Source organism: Notamacropus eugenii, chromosome 1 (genome assembly GCF_028372415.1).
Source record: "Notamacropus eugenii isolate mMacEug1 chromosome 1, mMacEug1.pri_v2, whole genome shotgun sequence".
NCBI lineage: Eukaryota > Metazoa > Chordata > Mammalia > Diprotodontia > Macropodidae > Notamacropus > Notamacropus eugenii.
This window is the reverse complement of record NC_092872.1, coordinates 125827998-125853915: the sequence shown is the minus strand read 5'-3', so window position 1 is coordinate 125853915 and position 25918 is coordinate 125827998. Positions and strand designations below refer to the sequence as shown.

At 37.2% G+C, this 25918-nt stretch overlaps 1 protein-coding gene across 11 annotated transcripts in view; it reads left to right on the top strand.

Moving 5' to 3' along the window:
- HERC1 (HECT and RLD domain containing E3 ubiquitin protein ligase family member 1) overlaps positions 1–25918 on the top strand; it is a 195637-nt gene that overhangs the window by 143469 nt on the left and 26250 nt on the right. For 9 of the 11 annotated variants that reach the window (XM_072613461.1, XM_072613495.1, XM_072613513.1 and 6 more), the window contains 13 exons: positions 577–751; positions 1414–1684; positions 1856–2069; positions 2912–3168; positions 4042–4169; positions 5694–5821; positions 6645–6845; positions 11334–11464; positions 11844–12043; positions 12624–12738; positions 13861–14007; positions 14340–14441; positions 15630–15803. In XM_072613461.1, coding sequence (XP_072469562.1) covers positions 577–751; positions 1414–1684; positions 1856–2069; positions 2912–3168; positions 4042–4169; positions 5694–5821; positions 6645–6845; positions 11334–11464; positions 11844–12043; positions 12624–12738; positions 13861–14007; positions 14340–14441; positions 15630–15803 — 2243 coding nt within the window. The remainder of the gene's footprint in view (positions 1–576; positions 752–1413; positions 1685–1855; positions 2070–2911; positions 3169–4041; positions 4170–5693; positions 5822–6644; positions 6846–11333; positions 11465–11843; positions 12044–12623; positions 12739–13860; positions 14008–14339; positions 14442–15629; positions 15804–25918) is intronic. The other 2 variants (XM_072613521.1, XM_072613500.1) reach the window with 1 other exon arrangement.

Genomic DNA, 25918 nt, shown 5'->3' with positions numbered 1-25918 from the left:
GATAGAAATACCATCTTAAAGAAAAACTGTGTACTGGAGATTACTAAGCTTGTCGAGTAGTACATTTCAAGGGGTATGAAATACAATACAACACCATTTCAAGAGTTAAGATTGAATGATTTTGACCTTCTTTGGCTATTGTGCCTAAAATAGATTGCTTCCTCATCTTTGACTTGTGTCAAGACTGCTCAAATGCAACCTCCTAAACAAGGCTTTTCTTGGTCCTCTTAATTGCTAGTTCTCTCCTCCCTCAGAAATTATTTTGTATTAACTCTTTAAAAAAATTATCTTTCTGTGTATATGTTGTTTCTCTTTAATAGAATGTGATCTCTATAAGAGTGGGGACTATTTCATTCTTAGCTCTTTTATCCTCAGTACCTAACAAAATGTCTGGCACGTAATTGGTACTTAATAAAGACTTGTCTAATGAAATAAATAAAATTGCTATTTTCCCCTTGTATAAAAATCTGTTCTGAATTGGTAGACCAAAATGTGCTTTAATTATATAGCAGGAAAAAGCCAAGCTATTTTTCTTTCTTGCTTATTTAGAAATAACCAGAGTGTTGTGTTCTACAGGTTGCCATGGCTCTGTAGAAAAAAGTTCTTCAGGTAGAATCACATTAGGAGAACAAGCTGCTGCTCTGGCAAACCCACATGATCGTGTCATGGCCTTAAGAAGAGTAACTGCAGCAGCTCAGGTTCTTCTGGCACGAACGATGGTCATGAGGGCACTTTCCCTGCTTTCTGTCAGGTGAGTGTCAGTTTCTTTGTCCAGTTACGCTGTTTAACTTTATATGTGAATCTTCATTGGAATAGTGGCTTGGTGTAGTTTGAGTTGGTGGGAAAATAAAAGTTTTTAAGTTATGGAATGTAGCCTTTCTACTAAGGGAATTCATTTAAATTCATAGTTTACTTATAAATTCATCTATTGTTATTAGAGTCAAAGTACATATATAGCTTAGATTATAATTTGCACTGTGGTAAGCACACACATGTGCACTGTTTTTCATTTAGTTAAATAAGTTTATTGGGGAAAAACTGTCAGGTGTATTTAACTGAATAAGCCAATGTTTGGTTGAAGCAACTTACGTATTTATGTTAGCTTGGTTCATGTAGTGGCTCTTTATTCACATGCTATATTGACAAACTAGAGGGGGAAAAGAGAGTTACAAATAATGAAAATATAAGGCAAGAAATACAGTAATTAAACTGAAGATCAATTGAAAGTAAAAAGACTCAAAATAAAACAACATAGTGACAAAAAATTAATGTCTTATGCTAATGACAACATGCTAATGCAGCTTATCTTCTATTTTTATTGGTATCTATAATGCATATAAGGCAGGTTTTCGAATTATTTCTTATCAACCTAACTTCTTGTTTTTCCTCTATTTTTTTTTTATTTTTACACAGTGGTTCCAGTTGCAGTCTGGCTGCTGGTCTTGAATCCTTGGGTCTAACAGACATCCGGACTCTGGTTAGACTAATGTGCTTAGCTGCAGCAGGGAGAGCTGGCCTCTCCACCAGTCCTTCCTCGATGGCTTCTTCCTCAGAACGTTCTCGAGGAGTTCATAATAAGAGCAACAAGCCAATCTCATGTCTAGCCTATTTGAGCACAGCTGTGGGCTGTCTGGCATCCAATACTCCTAGTGCCGCAAAACTGCTGGTACAGTTGTGCACACAGGTAGATGGATTTCATCCACTTGCTTCTCACCTTCTCCTACTCCCAGGCCTCCCTCCCAACTCTCTCTATCCCAGCCTAGCATTGCTCTTGAAAATCATTGAATAGGAAATTATCTTTTATCCTAATTTGTAAAAAAAAATGTGAAAAATGTTGTCTTGATTGTCTCCTTAGAACTTGATTTCTGCTGCAACAGGTGTTAATTTAACTACAGTTGATGATCCAATTCAGCTCAAGTTTCTGCCCAGCTTTCTCCGAGGAATTGCTGAAGAAAATAAGCTTGTGACTTCTCCCAACTTTGTAGTAACTCAGGCCCTTGTGGCATTATTGGCAGACAAAGGAGCTAAACTGAGGCCTAACTATGACAAAGCAGAAATTGAAAAGAAAGGTAGGCTGTATATATAATTCAGTCATCCTAGTTCATGATAAAATCTGTATTTTTTTAACATGTTTTATCCACCTCTTTCATTGTAAAGTCTGAGTTTTTGCATATTTTGTATTTTACAACTTAGGAGATTGGGGAGTGGGGCAGTGAGAAGGGTGCATAAAACAAATGCCTGAATGTGTGTGTGTGTGTGTGTGTGTGTGTGTGTGTGTGTGTGTGTGTGTAAGGAAAATTAGAAGATAAAGCCATATTTTTAGTCTTAATTTATTGCTGAAGGTAATTTGAGAGCTACAGTTTTTCTTCTGTGAAATTGTATTTAGAAAAGTAAAGTATTATTTTTCTTTTTATGTGTAATTGGTGTAATGGAAAACTTGGAAATAGCTAAGAATTCTTTATATCCTACTTTTTATCTTCTTGGTACTCCTAATCCATTTTTAGGTCTAGGTGTTAGTAATACTTTTTGAACAAGAAAAATGTGCTCTTACAACCTGACTTCCCAGTTCTTCAGTGGGTCAGTGGGATAATTTTAGAGTTTCAAAAGCTAAGCCCAGCTCAATCTTAATAGATACTGCTTACAACCCGTAGGATTTCTGTAGGATTTCTGATGACCTCTGTCTGTACTTTGCTCAGGGTGAAGACTTAAGTATATTTTACATGAAGTGTGAAAATTTAGTGATTACATTTTCCTATTTACTTTGAAATTAACATTGCACTTTTGATGCACATTTTAATAAACTTATCTCTTCTAAGATTTTTTTTCTGGGAAGATGTGGGTTATGCCACTTTTGTTTGTTCGGTACTACCAATTCTCATCTGGGCATCATTTCACTGTTTTGTTTAAGCAGGTTTAATTGCCCAATTGTATGCCCATCCTTCCTATGATCCTTCTGCTGTAGGCCCTCTGGAGCTGGCTAACGCACTGGCAGCTTGCTGCCTCTCTTCAAGGTTGTCCTCACAGCATAGGCAATGGGCTGCTCAGCAACTTGTGCGGACACTTGCTGCACATGACCGAGACAACCAAACTAGTCCTCAGACGTTGGCCGACATTGGAGGAGATCTGAGGAAATGCTTCTTTATAAAGTTGGAGGCTCATCAGAACAGGGTATGTATTGCCATGGCTCATAAAGTTAGAGGTAGAAGAGACCTCAGAGACTCTAGACCAGCTTTGTCATTTCTGCAGATAAGGAAACCGAATCCTAGTGGGGTTAAGTGACTTGACCATGGCCCCATGGGAGGTCCTGATTGTAAACTTCATATTAGTTTTGCTCTAGCATGCTGAGTTTCGTGATGTCAGTAATAGATTTTGAGTGTCCTGAATGATTCTAAAAACATTTCTAAAATATAAAGCTATTTCCTGACACATAAAATTCAGTATTTAAATACTGCACAGTCTTTTTAAAATTCTGAATTACTTAGATTTCTTAGATAATTGCCAATTCTTATTTTTTGCAAGGTCTGTGTGAATGTGGTGATTCTCAAATAGAAAAAAATGAGATTTGAGTATAAGTAGAAGCTCCCAAGGAAAATATTCACAAAATATATAGCCTTACTCTTTCCCCCTAACTTTTGGACTCCTGAATAATGACAAAGTGTCATAGAAAGTGGAGACTGACTGTACCTCCCCTCTTTAAAATTAAGAACATTCTGTTTGTTTTATAGAATTTTAAAGTCTGGTGATTTTGTTTTGTTTTGTTTTGTTTTTACATCTTAACATGTTTAGTGAAGCTTATTAATTTTCAAGTCAGGCTTCAAACATCCCTCACGATAGCAGAACACCCACCATTGTTTGGAAATTACGGTATGTTAGCTCATATTTCAAATAGCCACAAATGTGATTCATAGCGTATGTAGGAAGGAAGGAGACTATACAGATTGCACGGCGGAAGTGGTGCATTTTCTTTCCTTTTGCAGTGCCATGGGAAATTTTCCCCTTGTTTCAGATGATTTTGGACTCATCTTTTTTCAACTTCTTTAGGTAATGACATGTGTTTGGTGTAATAGAAAAGGACTTCTAGCAACCAGTGGCAATGATGGTACCATAAGGGTTTGGAATGTTACCAAGAAACAGTATTCACTGCAGCAAACTTGCGTGTTCAACAGATTGTGAGTTTTAACACAGACATTCAGCTTTGGAACAATTATGTACATACTAAAAAATGTCAGTTATCCCAAATGTATAGTACTTTGCCTTTTTTAATTAAATGAAAAAGGAAACAAGATACACTAAAAATGTTGATTTTTCATGTGTATTCAGCAAAAATATACTAGGCCTTTAATAAAAAATGCCTTGAATTTCTATTCAAATAATGCAGAATATATACATTTTTTAAAAAGTGATGAATTTGAATTTATTTGTGGTTAAGCTAAAACTAGTCCTGCTGGCAAAAAATTCAACTGTTTAATGCACTGTACTTGAAGTATATTGTTGGTTCACAATTCTTGATAGATCATTTTGGAATTACAACTATTTTAATTCTATTTTTACTTTAGTTTTTCTATACATACCCATATACAGAGACATAGACACACACATACATACATACGTACATACGTACATACATACCTACGGAGTAGGGGAACCAGATCTGTGATTTCATTGGTATAGGGAACTCCCAGTGAAGAAACTTCCTCCATCAGTTCAGACACTGGGGAGTTTTGCCCGAGTCTGATGCCTTTGACCGAGGGCATGAGAAGATGAGGGATTTCTTGTGAATCACATGGTCCTTAAATGTCGAGATGAAGTCTGCAGCTCCAGGCACAGTTCCTTATCACTGTACTCCACAATTTCTTACATATTTAGTGATTCATAAGGCAGAATTGGTGTCCTGTATGTGTAACAGTCAACAGAGATAGACAGTCATGGATTATAACTTCCCTAGGGGATTTAGTAAATGAGAAATAATGAGCTCTGGATTTCATGTACAGAATCTTTGAAAAATCAGGCCACTATTGGTTAATGAATTGTTTTCCTTATGTAAATTGGATATCGAATATTGTCATGGTAAGAAAGGGGAAAGGTAGTCTAGACTTGGGATCTCATTAGTGTAAGCACTCCCTGTGTAGTAACTTCCTTCACAGATGGAGATCAGAAATCTAATTTATCTTCTTTAAGCATTACATGACATGGAGAGATTGAGGGGTTTACCTATAGTCATGAGGCGGGACTTGTATCCTGGCTCCACACTGGAATGCTGTCCACTAAGCCCTGTGTTCTTAATCTTGTGTAAGTGAAATCCCATAAGAGCCACTTATCAGAATGCTTTAAGTGCATAAAATAATATGTAGGATTGCAAAGGAAGCCAATTATATTGAAAGACAGTGATCAAATTTTTAAAAAAGTCCTTAGATACCATATTGAGAACCCTTACAGTTAAGCAATGCTTTTTTCTCTCTGAATGGTGGTATCACTATTTTTTTAGATTTCTAAATTTCTCAAGTGTTAGATACTAGAGAGTCTAAAACTCAGATAAACTTGCTGTCCTTGTAACTTATGCCTTCATTATTAAGTAGACATAAATAAATGAAGTCCATCATTTTGTTCGAGGGGCTTAATATGACTTTTAATAGTAATAAAGTTAAAGAGTAGAAAACTCCACAGATTTGTACATATTGCCTCTTATATTCTAGGGAAAGCGAATCAGAGGAAAGCCTGGGATCACCGAGTGATCCAAGCTTCTCACCTGTCTCTTGGAGTATCAGCGGTAAATATCTAGCCGGTGCTTTAGAAAAGATGGTGAATATTTGGCAAGTTAATGGTAAGATATGTATATAATTTTACTTTGACACAGATGGTTTTTCAGTGCAAAAATAGTTGTTGAAATCCTAATAAATAATGAATATTGAAAAATTATAAAACTCTCATAATTAAAGCCAATTTGTGTATAGTACTAGGGGTGGGGAACCTAAAGCCTTGGCCTTCTAGGTCCTTGGGTATGGCCTTTTGACCGTGTCCAGGTTTTATAGGACAAATCTGTATAGCTTTGTGTCTTCTTTTATTCTCTGTCTTTTCCTTTGCTGTGTGCTTAAAAGTTCTCACTGATGATCTGTCAGGATACCTGCTTCTAAAGCCTCTCTGGCTCAGCTTTTCCTGCCTACTCACTTGATGCTTTGAATCTGCTGTGCCCCAGAAAGCCCTTAGAGTTTATATAGTAATGGTACAACTTGGTGAGCTGCCACCTCCATTATTAAATCTTATTCTGCTGTCATTTCCAAACAACAAAAGAGAGTTCTTAGTTTTAATGAGGATGAGCTCCTTTCGTATACTAGTAGTAGTAGTAGTAGTCGTCGTAGTAGTAGTAGTAATAACTAGCATTATATAGCACTCTAAGCTTTGCACAGCACTCTCTATATCTGATTTCCTTTGGGTCTCACAATAACGCTATGATGGAGACTCAGTTCAGAATTCTATTTACTGTGCCATCTAGTTCCCTCTAAAATGTTGTGTAACATACAAGGGTTCATGGCAAAATTAATTCTTTAAGATCTGATTGCCTGCACACTTTAATGGACTGTGAAATGATTTGACATTTTAAAACTATATAAGAGCTACATATCCTAGTTAATATTTCTTTCTCTTAGGAGGAAAAGCATTAGTAGATACTCAGCCACATTGGGTATCTGCTCTGGCTTGGCCAGAAGAGTGTCCATCTGCAACATGGTCATCGGATTCTCCAGAATTATTGTTAGTGGGACGTATGGATGGATCTCTTGGACTAATTGAAGTTGTAGATGTGTCAACCATGCATCGAAAGGAGTTGGAACATTGTTATCGAAAGGATGGTAAGAGATGATTTCTGTCTAACCATGGGACTTTGGTAGTTTAATAATAAATTTAACATTGTTATATCCGCCTTCAAAATGGCTTTATCTCTAGGTCAAGTTGGTGCTTCATTTGAATTGATTGCTACTTGAAAAGTGATTTTTACCCAGAAAAAGAAGGGAGAATAATAATCTAACATAAATGTTACTGATATTTTTGTGTGAATGGCATAGGAGTTGAAACAGTCACCAGTACTCACCTGTGTGAAGTTTGAGTCCTCCAGAGAAGTAACCAGAGGGATAGGGTCAGGGGTATTGCTCACTCACCCTTTAGAATTCAGTATTTGCAAACAAATAATAGATTACATTTGTATAGTGTTATGCTTTACGAAGTCCTTTTTTTCCCCGGTAGCCTTTTGAGGTGGATAGTATCAGTATTTTTAATTTCTGTGTTGAAGATTAGGAAGCTGAGGCTTAGGGAGACTAGGAATTGTCCACAGTCACATAGTATAGTCAGAGCCTTGGATCCAAGCATTCTGGTGCCCATTCCAGTGCTTGAAAAGGACAGTGGAAAGCTAGTCTTCTTCACTATTTTATTATGAAAATCCTGTTACCACCAGTTGGCTACTTAGAAAGGGGTATTAGAAGTTTATTTAAATATATTTTTAATCTTTAAATTTTAATTTTTAATAGTTTAAATAAAATTTTTAATTTTAAAAATAATTTTAATTAAATATATTTAAATAAATCTCAAATAGCTTTTGTTTTAAGATCAAATCCAATGGAGTATTTTTTCTGTTTTTGTTTTTTTTTAACATTTTTTAATTTGTTTTTAGTTTTCAACATTCATTTCCACAAAATTTTGAGTCCCAAATTTTCTCCCCATCTCTCCCCCTCCCCCACCCCAAACATGATGCATTCTGATTACCCCTTCCACCAATCTGCCCTCCCTTCTAACACCCCTCCGTCTCCTTATCCCCATTTTTTCTCTTGTCTTATAGGGCAAGATAAATTTCTGTACCTCATTACCAGTATTTCTTATTTCTCAGTTGCATGCAAAAACAATTCTCAACATTTGTTCCTAAAACTTTGAGTTCCAACTTCTCTTCCTTTATCCCTCCCCACACATCCCCACTGAGAAGGTAAGCAATTCAGTATAGGCTGAATTTTGCAAATGTAGTTTTGCAAATGACTTCCATATTGGTCATGTTGTATAAGACTAACTATTTCCCTCCATCCTATCCTGCTCCCCATTTCTTCTACTCTCTGTTTTGACCTTGTCCTTCCCCAAGAGTGTTTACTTCTAATTGCTTCTCCTCCCATTTGTCCTCCCTTCCATCATCCCCCTGATCCTGCTTATCCCCTTCTCCCCTACTTTTCTGTAGTGTAAGATAGGTTTTCATACCAAAGTGAGTGTGCATGTTATTCCTTTCTTGAGCCAAATGTGATGAGAGTAAGCTTCACTTTTTCCTTCTCACCTCCCCCCTTTTCCCCTCCACTGAAAAAGCTTTTTCTTGCCTCTTTTATGAGAGCCCATTTGCCCCATTCCATTTCTCCCTTTCTTCTCCCAATATATTCTTCTCTCATACCTTAATTTTATTTTTTTAGATATGATCCCATCCTATTCAATTCACCCTCTACTCTGTGTGTGTGTGTGTGTGTGTGTGTGTGTGTGTATGTATGTGTATAAAATCCCTCCAACTACCAAAATACTGAGAAAAGTTTCAAGAGTTACAAATACTATCTTTCCATGTAGGAATGTAAACAGTTCAATTTTAGTAAGTCCCTTATGATTTCTCTTTCCTCTTTTCATGCTTCTCTTGATTCTTGTGTTTGAAAGTCAAATTTTCTTTTCAGCTCTGGCCTTTTTCTCAAGAATGCTTGAAAGTCCTCTATTTCATTGAATGACCATTTTTTCCTCTGAAGTATTATACTCAGTTTTGCTGGGTAGGTGATTCTTGGTTTTAATCCTAGTTCCTTTGACTTCTGGAATATCATATTCCACACCCTTGGATCCTTTAATGTAGAAGCTGCTAGGTCTTATGTTATCCTGATTGTATTTCCACAATACATGTTTCTTTCTAGCTGCTTGCAATATTTTCTCCTTGACTCCTTAAACTCTGACATGTGGCTACAATATTCCTAGGAGTTTCTCTTTTTGGATCTCTTTCAGGAGGTAATTGGTGGATTCTTTCAATATTTATTTTGCCCTCTGGTTCTAGAATATCAGGGCAGTTTTCCTTGATAATTTCATGAAAGATGATATGTAGGCTCTTTTTTTTTGATCATGGCTTTCAGGTAGTCCCATAATTTTTAAATTGTCTCTCCTGGATCTATTTTCGAGGTCAGTTGTTTTTCCAGTGAGATATTTCACATTATCTTCTATTTTTTAATTCTTTTTGTTTTGTTTTATAATTTCTTGGATGATCATAAAGTCATTAGCTTTGATCTGCTCCATTCTAATTTTTAAAGAACTATTTTCTTCAGTGAGCTTTTGAACCTCCTTTTCCATTTGGCTAATTCTGCTTTTTAAAGCCTTCTTCTCCGCATTGTCTTTTTGGATGTCTTATGCCAGTGGAGTTAGCCTTTTTTTAAAGGTATTATTTTCTTCAGCATTTTTTTGGATCTCTTTTAGCAAACTGTTGACTTCGCTATTCATGATTTTCTTGCATCTCTCTCATTTCTCTTCCCAATTTTTCCTCCACCTCTCTTACTTGATTTTCAAAATCCTTTTTTGAGCTCTTCCATGGCCTGAGACCATTGCGTATTTATTTTGGAGGTCTCTAATGGTGAGCATTGTTCTTCCTCATCTGAAAGGATGGAAGAAAATTGCTGTTCACCAAGAAAGTAACCTTCTATAGTCTTACTTTTTTCCCCTTTTTTGGGCATTTTCCCAGCCAGTTATTTTGACTTTTGAGTCCTTTTTCAAGAGGAGGGCAAACTCTGAGGACCTGTAAGTTCTCAGTTCCTCCAAGGTGGCACAATCAAGGGAAAGGAGTTTACTCCTCTCCTGACCTGTGCACTGGTCTGGGAGCAGCCAAAAACTTTTCTGCCCAGAATCTGCAAGTAGTAGAATTCCCTTTCCACAAGTGCCTCCAGTTCCGCCAGGCCAGCGCCCTTCCTCACTTCTGGGTGATTGAAGATTCAGGTCAGGCTCAATTCCCCCAGGGGCTTTAGGCTGAGACCACAGCCACTGCTGGGTTAGTGGAGGACCCTGCTCCCTTCTCATCCAGTTTTAAAAGCTTTCTCACTGACCTTTGAAGTTGTCTTTGGCATTTGTGGGTTGAGGGATCTGAGAACCACCTCTGCTGCTGGGGATTCCACCCTGAGGCCTGTTCCAACCCTATTCCTCCCAGTGCAGCTTAGCCAATGCTGGGCTGCACTCCACTCCACATCCTGTGCCATAGACCTTTCCTAGCAGCCTTCCAGGCTACCTTGGGCTGGAAATCTCTTTCACTCTGTTGTTCTATGGCTTCTGCTGCTCTAGAATTTGTTGAGAGTCATTTTTTACAGAGGTTTTATGGGCTGTGGGGGAAAGAGCTAGAGTATGTGTGTCTTTCTACTCTGCCATCTTGGCTCCACCCACCAACAGTGGAGTATTTTGGACAAATTGAGAACAGATAACATGTAATGCGATATAAAAATACTTGCATGTTTTGTTTTGATTTAGTTTAACTTCTTGTCAACCTTTTCATATATGAGGATCTCTTTTTAATGTAAGACTTGTTTGTGTTCCCCTACGTAATAGTTATATATTCGTTTGGTTGAATGAGAAAATGTATAATGATTCAGAGCTGTCTATTTAGTAGCAATTTTGAAAAGTTAGGATTTAATCAATAATAACAGCAGCTTTACACATGTAATGCCTGTTTGTACACACACATACATTTGAGATATTTAGTGTACAGAAGTAGGTTTGCTTATTCCATTAAATCAAACAATATTTTTCACAGTTAAATAAAAATTAGAATGACAGCGTTTGGGGAACATGTGGATTTGTGAACCCCTTGCACTAACTTCTTGGTCCCCATGCTAGATACCATTGACTTAGGATATTTGGTTGTCCCCTTTGGGGTGTAACAGGGGTGAAAGAGCAGGGCAGAGTCGGGGTCAAAGCAGAGAAGGTCCTTGTTAAGATGGTCACTGTTTGGGGACGGAGCCAAGATGGCGGAGTAGAAAGACACACATACGTATAGCTCTGAACCCACAACCCATAGAACATCTGTATAAATTAAAGATAGTCACTGTTTTCTAGTAAGTATCCAAAATAGCGTGAACACTCCGAATGAGGCGGCTGTTCTCATGCATGAAATAGCGCTTAAAAAGCACCGGAGTTGGACGTGAGGTAGCACAGTTTTCACCTTTGCTCAACAGTTAGTCTAAATGCGCTCGAGAGAATCTGGAGAGATCACCTGTGTTTTTCTCCTCCTTTATTTAAGTCATTGTCTGTGTTACCAGTTTTTGTTACATTGTGACCGACTAATCGAGTTTGTTTGTTCTGTTCTCCAGTATCTGTCACCTGCATTGCCTGGTTCAGTGAAGATAGACCTTTTGCAGTGGGATATTTTGATGGTAAATTATTGTTAGGAATGAAGGAACCACTTGAAAAAGGAGGAATTATTCTGGTTGATGCCCATAAGGTATAGCCATTTTTTCAGATCATATTTTCACTGGTATCTTAAAATTTCTGTGTGTGCATTTTGTTTGGCTAGACGGATGTTTTAAAGCAGTATACAGCTCTTCAAGATCTTCACCCCTTAATTGAAATGGAATGATTGGGTAGAATCTGTTCTCACTGGTGATAACACTTGAGCACGGTTTTGATTTCAAAGTAATTAAGTAGCAAAAATATGGGTTATATATATTTAAAGACAAGGTCTACGAGTTATATGCTCTTTCTATTTTGAATGCAAAAACTTGTGAAATATATAAACCAATTTATATGCTTCCTTATTGTTTAAAGGCCCTAGGAAAAGACATGTTTTCTTAAATTTTCTTTTTTCCCTTTCTGTTTTTAAGGACACGCTTGTTTCTATGAAGTGGGATCCAACAGGTCATATTCTTATGACATGTGCCAAAGAAGAAAGCGTGAAGCTCTGGGGGCCTGTGGCCGGCTGTTGGAGATGTTTGCACTCCCTCTCCCACACGTCCGTCGTGAATGGCATTGCCTGGTGCAGCCTTCCAGGGAAGGGACCCAAGCTACAACTGTTGATTGCTACGTACGTTACCATTCTCTTATCTTGTAGCCAGCATTCAGTTTTGAATTTTTTGAACACACAATGAAATGTGTGCCTGTAGTGTGGAAACAGTAAGGTACATAGGTCTAATGTAGAGAAGTGAAGTTAAAGAGAACTAAAGTTATGGGTCATGTATTACATAGGAAGCATGATAGAATAGTGGATCTAGAATCATCCTTGGAACAAGATCTGGATCAAGCAATATCTCTAATGCATTCGCCTGGGGGACCCTGAATGAGCCCCTTAACTTCTCAGTATTCCAGGTAACTCTCTAGTATAAGTAGTAGAATAGCTACCACTCTGCACTGATAGAGGAAGTTCCCTTACTAGGAGTTTCTTGTACTAATGAAATCACAGGGTCAGGGACCCCTGATACCTGAACCTTCCGCCCTCCCCCAAATACACATATCAACACACACACATTATGTAGGAATAATATATAACATACGCTATGTGAAAATATTGAATAATGTTTCTGTTGGTGTTACCATAAATAATATGCTTGTTGAAGTACACACTTACGCATTGATACGTTGTTTTTGTTGGACGTCTTTTCTTTTAGAGGCTGTCAGAATGGTTTAGTGTGTGTGTGGCGTGTTTCCCAAGATGCATTGAACATATTACAGTCTAGCTTAACTAGTTCTGAAGAATGGTGGGAGCAAGAATCACACAGCAAGGTAAATATTCAGTGTGTTGTAGGACTTGTTGAAAGGGGTTTAGGATATTTGAACCTGTTAGGCATATGCCAAGAATAAAAGATAGTTTAGAGCGTTTTAAATGACACTCAGAACCTTTGACCTTAGTGAACTATAATTAATTTATGTGCTTTACATTTGATTTATTTCATTATAAAGTCATTTCTACATTTTGTGTGTATGTGGGGGGTGGAGGGGTGTGTTTTCATGGAGTAACATACCATGCTGTACCCAGTGATTTTTAATTTTGTTGGTGGTGATTGGTTCTGCTTGTACTGACAAAGTTGGTTTTTGTAGGATGGGATTAGAGAATTTTATGGTAGTATTTGAAGGGTGCCAAAAAAGTGGCACCCCCTCCCCCCCAACTGATTTCTGAAGTTCTACTGTTAGAGATTTAGTTCTTTATATCCTTGATTCAAGATACAGATCCTTCTGGAATACATAATAAATGGATTTTCTAATATTTGCGTGTGAATAAATTCAGCACTGTCTTTCCTTCCTGAAAACAGAAGGAACAGCCTGATGAGGAAGACCAACCACTCAAAAGGAGTGAAAGCTACCAAAAAAATGGGAAGTAATTAAAGAGAAATCTGACCTGCTTCACAGTTTTACCATTATCTAGTCTTGCTAATTTAACATATCAAACTATATTGAAATTGAATCACAGGATCATAAAATATTGACTCCGAAAAAGCCACGAACCTTCATTTAGTCCAATGTATTCATTTCTTCAAGAAAGTTGAAGCCAGAGAGGTGCACCACTCAGTGTCAAATAGTGGAAGATTCAGGGCCACTACCTGCATCTCCTTGCTTAGTCCAGTACTCTGTGAATGTAGGCCTGTTTTAAAAAGACTGAAATAGAACAGTTCTGAAAACTTCTTTAACTTCCTTAAGCAGTTTGTGTTTTTAAAGACCTAAGTCTAATTTCAATGATGGGGAAGTTATACTTAATAGTTTATGCAATTATACTAAAAAAGCCTTTTTGTCTTGTTGTTTTCAGTTCTTTATTAGTGTACAGATAGGAAAAAGATTATAATCACTGAGCTTAGGCGTTGTGAGTACTGTTTTTATTTTAAGATCTATAACCATGAAAATGAATTACAGGATAACTACAGAAAATCTGCAGGTGCCAAGTGTGTTTATCAGTTGAAAGGACACATCACTCCTGTTCGTACAGTTGCCTTCAGTTCTGATGGTTTAGCATTGGTATCTGGTGGACTTGGTGGACTTATGAACATTTGGTCTTTAAGGGTAAGGGCGTAAGCTTTAATAAAAAATTGAATTTTTATATTTGTTTAAATAATCATATTTACATGAGCCCAAACAATATCAAAAATCTTTTACTTGATAATATCTTGCTTTGAAGACATAATTTCTTTTCAGAATCTTCTGTCCTTGATTATTACAGTAGGTCAGATATACTTTGAAGACTAATCTGGCCAATATGAGTTAGTAAAAGGCACACAGTGGACAAAGATGCATGTATGTTTGAAGGGTTAATTGTTTAGAACATATTTTTGGAACTAGAAATAGGCATATTGAATTATCAGTAAGAATTAAAATATAAATTTATTTCATTTCAGGATGGTTCAATATTGCAAACTGTTGTGATAGGATCTGGAGCGATTCAGACTACAGTGTGGATTCCTGATGTTGGGGTAGCTGCTTGCTCTAATAGATCAAAGGTAACTGTACTGTCATAGAGAATCAAAGACTATACAGATAAAGGGAACTCATGGCTCATCTTCATTTTACATCTGAGGCAGACCTAGAGAGATCAAAGGACAACTAGATAGTAGTAGAAAGAAGACCAGAAATGAAGTGTTTGACTCTTCCTTCTTTCTGGTCTATCATATCGCCTCCATTTTGTTGTCATATCATTTAATTTTAATGTAAATCAAGAAAGATTTGCTTATTGACTCCCTAATGAATATTTTAAAATTGTACCAAACTAGGTCAGATTATTTATCCTAAAAATTACCTATGAAGACTGTATTTTAGTTTATACATTTAATGTTAGTAAAGTTATTAGCTTCAATTGTAAAATAATTCTATGATAGAGAGTTACTACATCTATTATTGTTTTGAAGCTGCTTAAGTATTTGTTTTGAGGAATTATGTTCAAGTAAGAATTACATACATATGAAGTGGTTAGAGAAAAGTGGAGGGCAGAAGTTGGAACTGTATTTACTTTTAATTCTGCCTCCTTCTGGTAGTAGAAGAAGGAAATACGTGGCTGTGAGAGCTGACTTACAAGGAAAGCTGAGTGTGTTGGAAAAACTTTGGAGAGTCCCTTGGACAACAAGGAGATCAAATGAGTCAAATGTTTAAATAAAATAGTTAAATATAATGAGTCAGTATTTGAAGCAATTAATTCAGACTACATACACTAAAGGGGAAACTTAAATACTGTGGCCACTGGACTCACTGGATAAGACTTGGAAAGATTGAAAGCAAGAGGAAAAGGGGATGGCAGAAAACGAGATGGATAAGTGTCATAGAAGCAGCGACCATGAGCGTGGCCAAACTTTGGGAGAGTGTAGAGGACAGATCTAGTGTGCTGTGTTTCATGGGGTCATGAAGAGCTAGATGCAACTGAAAAAATGACAACAAAGAAGGGAAACATACATAGCGTGGCTAACTGAGGCTTCTTATTTCCTTAGTTATTTCATCCCTCAATGTTTAGCATAACATAAGATTTTGTAGTAAGTAAAACTGCGGAACAGAGTGGACAATAAGCAAGTACGTATGTTTGAGACTGCCTTTTATTTATGTTCATTCAGTCATCAAAGGAAGTTTCTGAAGTGATAGTAGCGAAGTAGACCTTGATTTTTTCTTCTCCATATTAATTATGCATATCGTGTTTTAACCAGGATGTTTTGGTCGTAAGTTGCACATCAGAATGGGTGGCTGCCAATCATGTTCTAGCAACATGTAGGACTGCCTTGAAGCAACAAGGTGTTTTGGGATTAAACATGGCTCCCTGCATGAGAGCTTTCTTGGAACGATTGCCCATAATGCTTCAGGAACAGTATGCATATGAAAAGGTAAGAAGCTAAAACCTCAGAAGTGCCTATAATGTTCTCATTATAATATTTTCTCCTCCTACATTCTTAAAGCAACTACTCTAGTTTAAGCTCTTATTCTTTCATACTTAAACTATTTTAATAGCCTCGTTTTGCCGGGTATTTCTATGTCCAGATAAACTGATCAGTCCTAACGTGGTGGAAGTGATGATGGTCAGAGTTCCAAGAGCTGGAACTGAATCCAGATGGGCGGAACTGGTTGTTGTGGTCATTGTTTTCTGAGGGCCAAGACCCTGCCTCGTCCAGTTTCTGATGGAGTTACAATTAGTCACCTTTATGATCTAAGAAGCCAGAGTCTCAGTGTAGTGTCTTCTCATATCTTAGGTGATTACCAACATCGATTGATTTGACTTCGTTTGGGCATTGTCTTGGTCTTCTTTGTCACATTAGGCTCTTCTGTCATGATTATAAGTGGCAGTTGGGTCCAGTGTTCTTTTTTATTTGTATAAAATTTATTTTTTTAATCAGCAAATGCACCTTTTCTCCATCTTTCCTCTCATTAATAAAAAAAGCCTTTTAAAGGGAACATCACCAATTAGCTTTTTGCTGATGTAATCACTATGTTGGTACAAGATTGTACCAGTATAGAGTATACTGAATATATTGCATTACTTCAGGGTGATAAATAGTAAACAAATCTGGCTATCCTGAATAGTTGACATTTTTAGGTTCTTAGAGTGTGCATGTTTGTTACAGATTTAGAACGGAGTCACTCATGTCAGGAGTGCTTCTCTCACAGTGTTGTATCTTTGTTCCTTAGAATCTTTTATATAGGAGGTGCTTGATACAATTGTACTGAATTGAATTTTGTCTCCAAATTCACTTCAATAAGGTTTTGTGACATACCTGTTAAATTCAAGGTAGGACATGGTGAAATTGGACCCTGCCTTTATGGAGATCACTTTCTATTGGGCATATGCAACACATACCAAGATAAGTAAACATGAAGGAGATAGAAATAAATACAGATAACTGGGCAGAATAATTATTATACTCATGGGATCTGATTGATATCCCCAAAGGAGAAGGCAAGAAAGAAGAGCCTTGAGGGATGCATAGGTGTAGAAGAGAATCCAGCAAAGGAGACTGAGAAGGAGTGATCAGACAAGGTTACAAGAGAACCAGGAAAGATCTGCCACAGAAGGCAAAGGGTGAAATTGTATCTCCGACTTCTGGCCAATATGGCTACCCCAATACAAGCAGACTGTCTGGCTCCCTTAAACCCACTCAAGCAAAAACCCAAAGTTTATACTAGAACATACAGTGATCAAGAAATCTAATATGAAACTATAGTAATTGATTTCTTCCATCCCATGACTGCATAAAAGTTAAAAGCCCATGTGTGTCCCCCATGAGAGAGGAGGCCATCACCTGTGCAGACAACCAAGCTGGTAGCTCCCCAGCATGACTGAAGCAAAAACTTAAAGTTTTTAAACGTATTTTAAAGAAGGAGCAGGGTTAAAAGGAGGGTGGTTTAAGAGAATAGGATCAAAGGAAATAATGTTAGCATTCAGAACAGTGAAAGTAACTGGGATGAATTCACTCATGCAATGAACTGGCAACCAGAATATATTGGGGTTATTTTTTTAAAATTAATTAATTTGTTTTCAATTTTCAACAATTATAGAATATGTGGTTGAAAAGAAAGCACTAAACATACTTGAAACAGAAAGATACAGAATTAAATAAAGAGCTAGAAAGAAAAATCTGTTACACTTTAGATGAAGTTCAAGTGGCAGAGGTACAGTCATGTTCTCAGCCAAAGAAAAAACAAAAATAGACCTAAGTAAAAGGGGAACAGGGAAATGACATTTTGCTTAAAGGTATCCTGGGCAGTGAATTGTCATCAATACTAAAATATGTGCACCAAATAGCATAGTATCTAAATTTATTTTTAAAAAAGTTAAATTAGTTAAAGGAAGAAATAGTAAAATACAATAGTGAGGTGAGGAGCTAATTTTATCTCTCAGACCTAACTAAATAGATCCAAAAAATAAACATGAAAGAAGTTCCTAACCTGATTAGAATTCTAGAAACATTAGATATGATAGACCTCTAGAGAATATTGAATGGGCATAGAAAATATTTTAACTAATTCTCATTTGTGCATGGCACCTGCATGAAACTGATCATGTAGGGCATAAAAACCTTACAAAAATGCAGAAAAGCAGAAATGTTAAAGCATCTTAAATATAATTAAAATTACATTCAATAAAGCACCTTTGAAGCAAAGATTAAAAATTATTTACACACTAACTTAATCCTAAAGAACATGTGGAACAATTCATAATAGTCGAAGAACAATCATAGACACAATTATTTTATTAAAGATAGTTACAACAATGAGAGCACAAAGTTTGTGAGATTCCTCCAAAGTAATATTTATAGGAAAATTTATCTCTCTAAACTCCTTCATCAGTAGGAGAGAGAAAGAATAAATTAATGAATTCGGAATGCGACTAAAAAAAACTAGAAAAACAACAAAGTAACCTTGCTCCCCAATTCAACACCAAAATAGAAATTCTGAAAAATCAAAGAAGAAATTAATAAAATTGAAAATTTCAAAAACAACCATTGGATTAATAAAACTAGAAGCTGGTTTTTTCAAGGAAAAAATGAAAGAGATAATGTATTGGCTAATTTGATTTTAAAAAAGAAAAACAACTTATCATTAGCAGAAATGAAAAAGTTAAATTCACGATCAATGAAAAAATAAAAGCAATTATAAGGTCCTACTTTCCCCAACCACATGCAAAATAAAACTGAGAACATCAGTGAATATTTACAAAAATTTTAATTGCCTAGATTAATAAAATAGGAAATATAATATTAAATAGGCCTATCTTAGAAAAAGAAATTGTACAAACCATAAGTGATTTTCCCCCTCCCTCCAGAAATCTCCAGGACCATGTGAATTTACAAGCAAATTCTACCAGACATTTAAAGAAAATGTTATTGGAACAATTAATACCTTTGGAATACTATTGTATGTAAGAAATTGTAAAGAGGTCAGTTTCAGAGAATCCTGAGAACGTTTGTGTGAACTGATGTGAAGTGAACAGAACTACAACAGTTTGTACATTAACAGTGACATTGTGAAGATAATCAATGTGTATGACTTAGTAATTCTGATCAACACAATTGCCAGCCACTGTAACAAGACTGTAGGAAGCATGCTATCCTCCATACAGAGAGCCTGTGACTGAGGAGTACAGATTGTAGGATTTTCTTCACTGTCTTTTTCTTTTATTTAGACATTACAGATGCAGAAATTTGTTTTGAATGATTGTACGTATTTGAAATAGGGGTCTTGTTATCCTGATTGGATGGGTAACGGGAGGGGGTGAGGGGGAGGTTTGGGAACTAAAATATTTTTTTTAAATGAAGACCCTATTGAGGCTATATAACATGATTTTTATAATGAAACTAGTGTGGTTATATGATTTCTTCTGATTGCTTTCAGCAGCTTGCTAGTAAGAGCAGAGAAAGATGGTGGTAGGAGTAGTCTTTGTGATAAGGGGACAAAGAAAAAGAAGGAAGGGAAGTAGAGGAGTAGTGGATAGTTGAATGTTTAACTAGAGTATTGGGATTTTGAAGGGAAGAAAGGCTAAATCAAGGGTGATGAACTGGGAAAATAGGGAGGGATGAAATAATTTGAGGTCATGATAAGGACAAATAGTAAATTTAGGAATAAAGCAAAGGGAGAAATGGAAGAATATACTGTGGCTGGGGTGGGGGACACCTTTAGTTCTGGATCATGAAGTTGAATGGTGATGAATGATGGTGAGATCAAATGTTTGACTGTTCCTATTCATGAATTAAGACAACTGAAGATAGAGGTTGAGATAAAGAGGAAAACTTTGAGCCTGGTATTGAAGTCCTTGAGGTAGGAGGGAGAATTTCCCAAGTATTGATAGTAGCAGAAACTCAGATCTATATAGGGTGATTAATGTGGATGGAATGAATCTTAAGAGTGAAGCCAACGGTTGGTGCTGTCTAGAAGTGGGAATGAACAAAGAATATACCTTCTTTTTTTATCCATTGTGTTTGGGACAGGAGAAAAGGTATATGTAATACTGATGCGTAAAATGTAAAGTGAAGTAAATAGACATGATTTTTGACACGAAGTCATTGGAACGAATTTGCCTTTTGTAGGCTCACAGAAACTTTGAGCCTTTATTTTCTAATCTGTACCTGAATAGGGTTTCTCTCTGTAATATCTCCAGGAAGTTATTCAGCCTCTGCTTAAAGATCTCTAGAAAGGGGAAACAGATCAGCTCTTAGGGCTATTCCATCCCACTTTTGGACAACTCTGATTGTTTAACATTTGTTAAGTTCCCACTCTTTGTTAAAAATTGTATTAAAAATGATGAACCAATACAGAGACAAGAATTGTTTACTCTCGCAGTTTACTAGAAATCTACCCATAAGCTGACTTGAGCCCATTAATCACTACTCTTTGGGTCCAGATCATTTAGCCACTTCTGAATCCATGCAGCTATTACCCTTTAGCCTATGTGTTTGGATAAAACCTAAGTAAATCATACCTACTGTATCCCTCTAATTTATTGATTTATTCACTGTCTGAAGAGGAAATGTGAGGGTAATCTCACTTACTATATTCAGTTATGCTGGCTCCTAACCTTTCCCATAATAGTGTGTTCCAGGATTTTGCCAAGAATTGGCATTGAAGTAAATCAACTTGTTATTCACGGAGTCCATTCTGGTTCCTTTTTAAAAAGCTGAGATACCTTTTCTGTCATTCTGCAGATTTAACTTTTCTATTCTATCTGTTCTGTGCAGGCTGTAAATTCTGCTATCACAATTCTCATTTATTTTTTAAACCACTCAGAAATGGCATGGAGTAGTACCATATTCTCAAAATCCACAGGATCCTCAGCTGTTGAGTCATTTAGCTTTGTTTTACATTATTTATTCATAGATTCCTGAACTTATTTACAGATCTGGAGGCCTTTTTTCCTTTTGTTGTTAAATGTTTTCCCTATTGGTTTATCTTCTTATAATACTAAAGGTTTTTGAATTTTCTCTCTCCTAAGATCTTGGTAAATTTCAGTCATTCTCTCCCCCACCCCCATTTTTTCCTTATTGCTCACTTTCTTACTCCCTACCCTTTGATTGTAGGGACTGGATCTCAAAGTGTCTCCTCCCATACTGGACAAATCTCAGTTCACCAGCCTAGGCCCCTGGCCCAGGTGTATTTTGTGGGGACAGAATTGACCCCTCTCAATACTGGACTCTTTTCCTTGAGTTGAGTGGGATACCACAGCTTCTCCCGACACAACTTCTCGTTCCCTCAGTGCCTCAGTTCTCTGGCAGAGAGCTGCCAGGCTGCCATTGCATTCTGGCCAGATTTCTGTCCTTTAGAGTTGGAAATTTCTGGCACTGAGTGAAAGAGGACTGTAGTGAGCGTGGGGTTGAATTCAATTACATAGCCAACCTGTGACCTGTTCTGTTCCCTCCTACACCCCCTGCAGAGAATGCTGCTATGGCATTGGCTATTGAGGCCTCAGCAAATTCAGACGAGTTGGGGCTTGGATCTGCAGGGCATTTGTAAGTCAGGGTGCAGGGTTGCCTTTCGTCGTTCAGACCCATGAGTCAGGTGGCTAGTGCAGTCTTGCTGCCTGGGGTGAGAAGAAGGAAGGTCTGTGTGAGTGCTTGTTGGGTATTTTTGGTTGAGCTTTACCTTCTTTTGGGTTCCTGGTGTTCTAGATCTTGGAGACAACTGAGGTGGTTTATCTTTGCCATATAATATCTGTTCTGAAGAGGTTGTGAGGATCAGAGAAAATGCCTTATCCGCTATCTTAGTCATGTAAACCCCAAAGTCTCCTCATAATCTTTCAGAGATCATCTGACAGTGGATTGACAGTTGTGTGGGTCCAGTAATTTCAGCTTATTGGGGTCTTCTTGGTTGCTTTTTTGTTCATCTCAGTTATCTAAGGTTTTCCATTTCTTGTTAACATTTGCTTTTCTTCATCATTCTCCTTGGCAGAGGAAGCAGAAGCAAAATAAAGTTGAATAATCCTTCTCTTTCTGCCCTCCATAACTACCCTGAAAAGTGGTCCTGTTCTCCAACATATGTGTGTTTGTCCTTTGTTACCGAAGAAGACCACACCATCAGGGAAATAATGACGTGACTTGCACTTGACTTTGTTTTGAGTGAGGGAGGGCTGTGCAGCTCACCAGCCTCACTTCTCCTGCAGAGCCATCTGAATCCAGTGACCAGATATTCATCAAGATGTCTGGAGATGACCCTGGATGAGGCAATTGGGGTTAAGTGACTTGCCCAAGGTCACACAGCTAGTGAGTGTCAAGTGTCTGAAGTGAGATTTGAACTCAGGTCCTCCTGATTCCTGCACTGGTGCTCTATCTATTGCACCTCCTAGCTGCCCCTCTCCAACATAACTTTTAAAAAGAAAGCCCTTTTTTTATTTTTATATTTTAGAATCCATCAATCTCGGTTCATTCTAACTTCAGTGTACCTGACACTGTTCTTACAAAACTAAAGCATTCTTTTATTTTAATTTTCCTTGATTTGCTCTCACTTCCATCTTTTATGCGTGTCTTTTGTAAATTGTTGAGGTCTTTCTAAATATCCATTGATTTCTCTACGTAGTTTCTTTTCCTATTTGTGATCTTTGTTTTCATCCAGAGAATTTCGTTTGTAGGAGATTTTCATTCTTTTTGAGCCAACTTTCCTAATTGAATTCTAGGCACTTGGATTGTGCCTACTTTTTCCTCTGAACGCTGAAATTAGTTTACCTGGTAATTGAGTTAAATGTCTCCTTTTCTATCACAGATTCTAAGGTGGGCTGTTTCCTTCGCATTATTTTCTACTTGATCATAAAATTTCTTCTTGTTCATCAGAATCAGATCTGGAATAAGAGTCTTCTTGTTCACTTTTCCTGCTTTTAAAACAATGAAATTATTAAAATATTGCGAACATTTATTAGTTCTACTTTTGACAGAGAATTCCTCAGTTGTTAAAATCTAGATTCTAGGTGTCTAAATCGTTGTGATGTTTCCAAAGCTGCCTATAAATTGCCTCCTCTGTCCAAGTGGTCATTAATATATTTTCATACCTGTATTATTTGTTTTTACTGCCATTTATTCTCACCCAAATGCTCTCTGCCATAACCTTGACTTCAAGTTGTTGGACTTCCTTATGTGAATATATCTTCTTGATGAGCTATTCCAACACTTCTTATCTGTTCTGATCCTTTTGATTAAGATAAACCCTTCTAGAGCCATATTTTAGTCACAGGTCAAAGAATTAGAGATTCTCATAACTTGAAGAGACCATGTAGTCCAGTCTTTACTTGAATAAAAATTCATTTTTCAGCATACTGTAAAGTGGCGATCCACTTGCTGGAGATATTTAAGTGAGAGAGGAATGCACTTCCTGCCAGCATAGCCGTCCCTGACGTTTGAAAATGTATAAAAATCACTTTGCGAGCATTAAAGCAGCACATAAATGTCATCACCATCACCGCATTAGGCACACAGATTTGTGCGCAGACACCTGAGAACTATTTCCTGTTATTGACGCTCTTGGGAATTTCTTTCTTTGGATTACTGATTATGGCTACAGTTCTTCATACTTTTTGTACTCGGTATTCTGGGTGGTATCTTGGATTGGCGGATGTATAGGGGCAGTTTTCTTCCATCCTCAACCATGTTTAGTTTATAGCCTATTTGGTCAAATTCTTAATGCTTAATTTTTTTAACCATCTCTCTTTAATTGCATTCTATTATGCCTTCATTATAAGTCCAAATCTAATTCACAGATAGCATCTTTCCAATGAGTTAATTCCCCAGTTCCCCCATGTTTCTAAAGCCTTTCCCTTTTATCAGTAGTAGTGGTAAAAACATCTCGTGTTCTCCAAGGAGCTTCATCCCTTGACCCTACACTTAATGTTTGGTAGTATTTTCTGGGTTCTTTCAAATCAACAAGCATTTATTAAGTACTTGCAGCATGCCAGATACTATGCAAAATGCTAGTAATAGAAATCTTAGCGGAAAGAGCAGCCCTTGTCCCAGAGGAGCTTACGTTCTAATGGGAGAGAGAAGACAACATATGAGAGGGGAGAGAGGAAAAAGTGTACACTTATGGGGGGGGTGATAGACAAAAAAATCCAGATAATCAGGAGTGCATGCTGAAGAGGACCTAGGTGTGCTTGTCAGGGCAGAATGGTCCAATCAGAAGAAACAGCCTCAGGAGAAGAATAACTTCCTGGTGTGAGAAGTCCCAGGTTGTAAAGTGAACTTCCAGAGTCAGGAAGCTTTTGAGACATGATAGAGAAAATCTGCAGAGTAAAGAGTGCAGCCTTCTCCATTGGAATTACTAGGAATGCTGTGTTTGGGGACTCTTGTCATGTCCTTGGTGTATACCTTGAGAAGACAGCTAAAGTAGCAGCCTTGCTGACCTTTTTTCAGGGAGTAAGCAACCACTTCTTTTTTCTTTCTGAATGTGCACTCTTGGTGGTACGTCTGGATCCTCACCAGCATTGCATAGGACACTAGAGGCTGTTTCTTGTTTGGAGAGTCTGGATACACCCTCTTTTGGCCTAGACGCTTTCTCTGTTTGAAAAAAATCCTTGTTATGAGTTGAATTGAATGGCTATTTTCTGTGTGCTGCTACAGAGTTTCTGTCGCCTGCCATACTTGATAGAAGTGAAATCCTCATTCTTGAAATTCTTGTTGCTAGTTTTTGTGGGCTCCCCCCCGCCACCCCCCCCGCCCCTGTCCTGTTAACAGCTCTGGAGGCCTTTGAACAAGGATTTGGAGAGAGGTTCTTGCCCTTTTTGTGCAGTATAATAGTGAGCCAGTTGCTTTTGATGAGCTAGGTCGTTATTGGGTTTTTTGCCCAGACCGCAGTGCATTTAGAAGACATTCATAGTTGTTTTCTCTTGCATGGGGTTGCATGGTCCGAATGAGATAATGTGTAAAAGGAATATTGCTAACTTTAAAGTGCCATGTAAATGTCCATTATTCTTCGTATGATTGTCCAGAGACGGTCTCTAGCAGAACCCAGTTGACAGTCACTTCATACTTGTTATGATCACTTTTTTCTCTTTCCTGCAAAGAGATTGCCACCAAAACCTCTTTCTTGTTTACTCTTTGCCTGTGGTGCCCTCTCTCTTAAAGTACACTAACTTTCTAGTTTATCTTTTGATAACTAATTCTCAGATGCTCACTGCTGCCCATTCCTAATGACTTTCAAGAATATGATCTTTTTTCAGTTTCATTTATCAGAACTGCTTTAGGCATACACTAATAGTGATAGGAAATTCTCAACAATAAGAAGTCACTACTTTCTGGTCCCAATATGCTGTCTGAACAAAATTTTTGCTTATTTTTAATGAGTTTTCATTGACTCTATGCTGCTGTAATCACTGTTTTATCATTAATTTCACTGGGGTGTTGGGACTAGCCTACTTGATTTTTTGGTCATACAGCTTTACCGTCTGTGTGTGGAACATTGGGAGAAGGATGAATTATTTTTTTTTAAAAGTTATTTCTCATTTTGCCAAAGGAGAACCCTTTAGCCTAGATATAATACTTTAATTTCAATTAGTTAAATTGAAATTAATGGTTTTTCAACTTAAACATTAAGATATATCAGTGATCTCATCAAAATGAATATTTCTATTGGTTCCTCATCTTCTGTAATTCTTGCTTATGGTTTGTCCTACTCAGGACACTGGAGGATCTATTCAGGTCACTAGATGCTTTTCTCCTGGTTTTCAGTATTTAATGAGTTCCATTGTAGTGCTTACTTCATCTGCCCAAGTCTTTCTACATGTTGGGGTCCACCTCCTTTTCAAAGCATGTATTTCCTCAGTGGTACTATTTATACAACTTTGTAACAAAGCCAGTGTGCGTGTTATGTTACAGCCTTCCATCTTCCATGTGTTTCTTCTTTGGCTCTTCTCTTATTTGAAATGTTGATTCGTTGGAATGTTTAGGTGCTGTATGACTTGTAGTCACATATAATCACAAAGAAGATATTGATTTTTTTTTAAAGAATGGAGCATGTTGATAAGCATTTATTAACT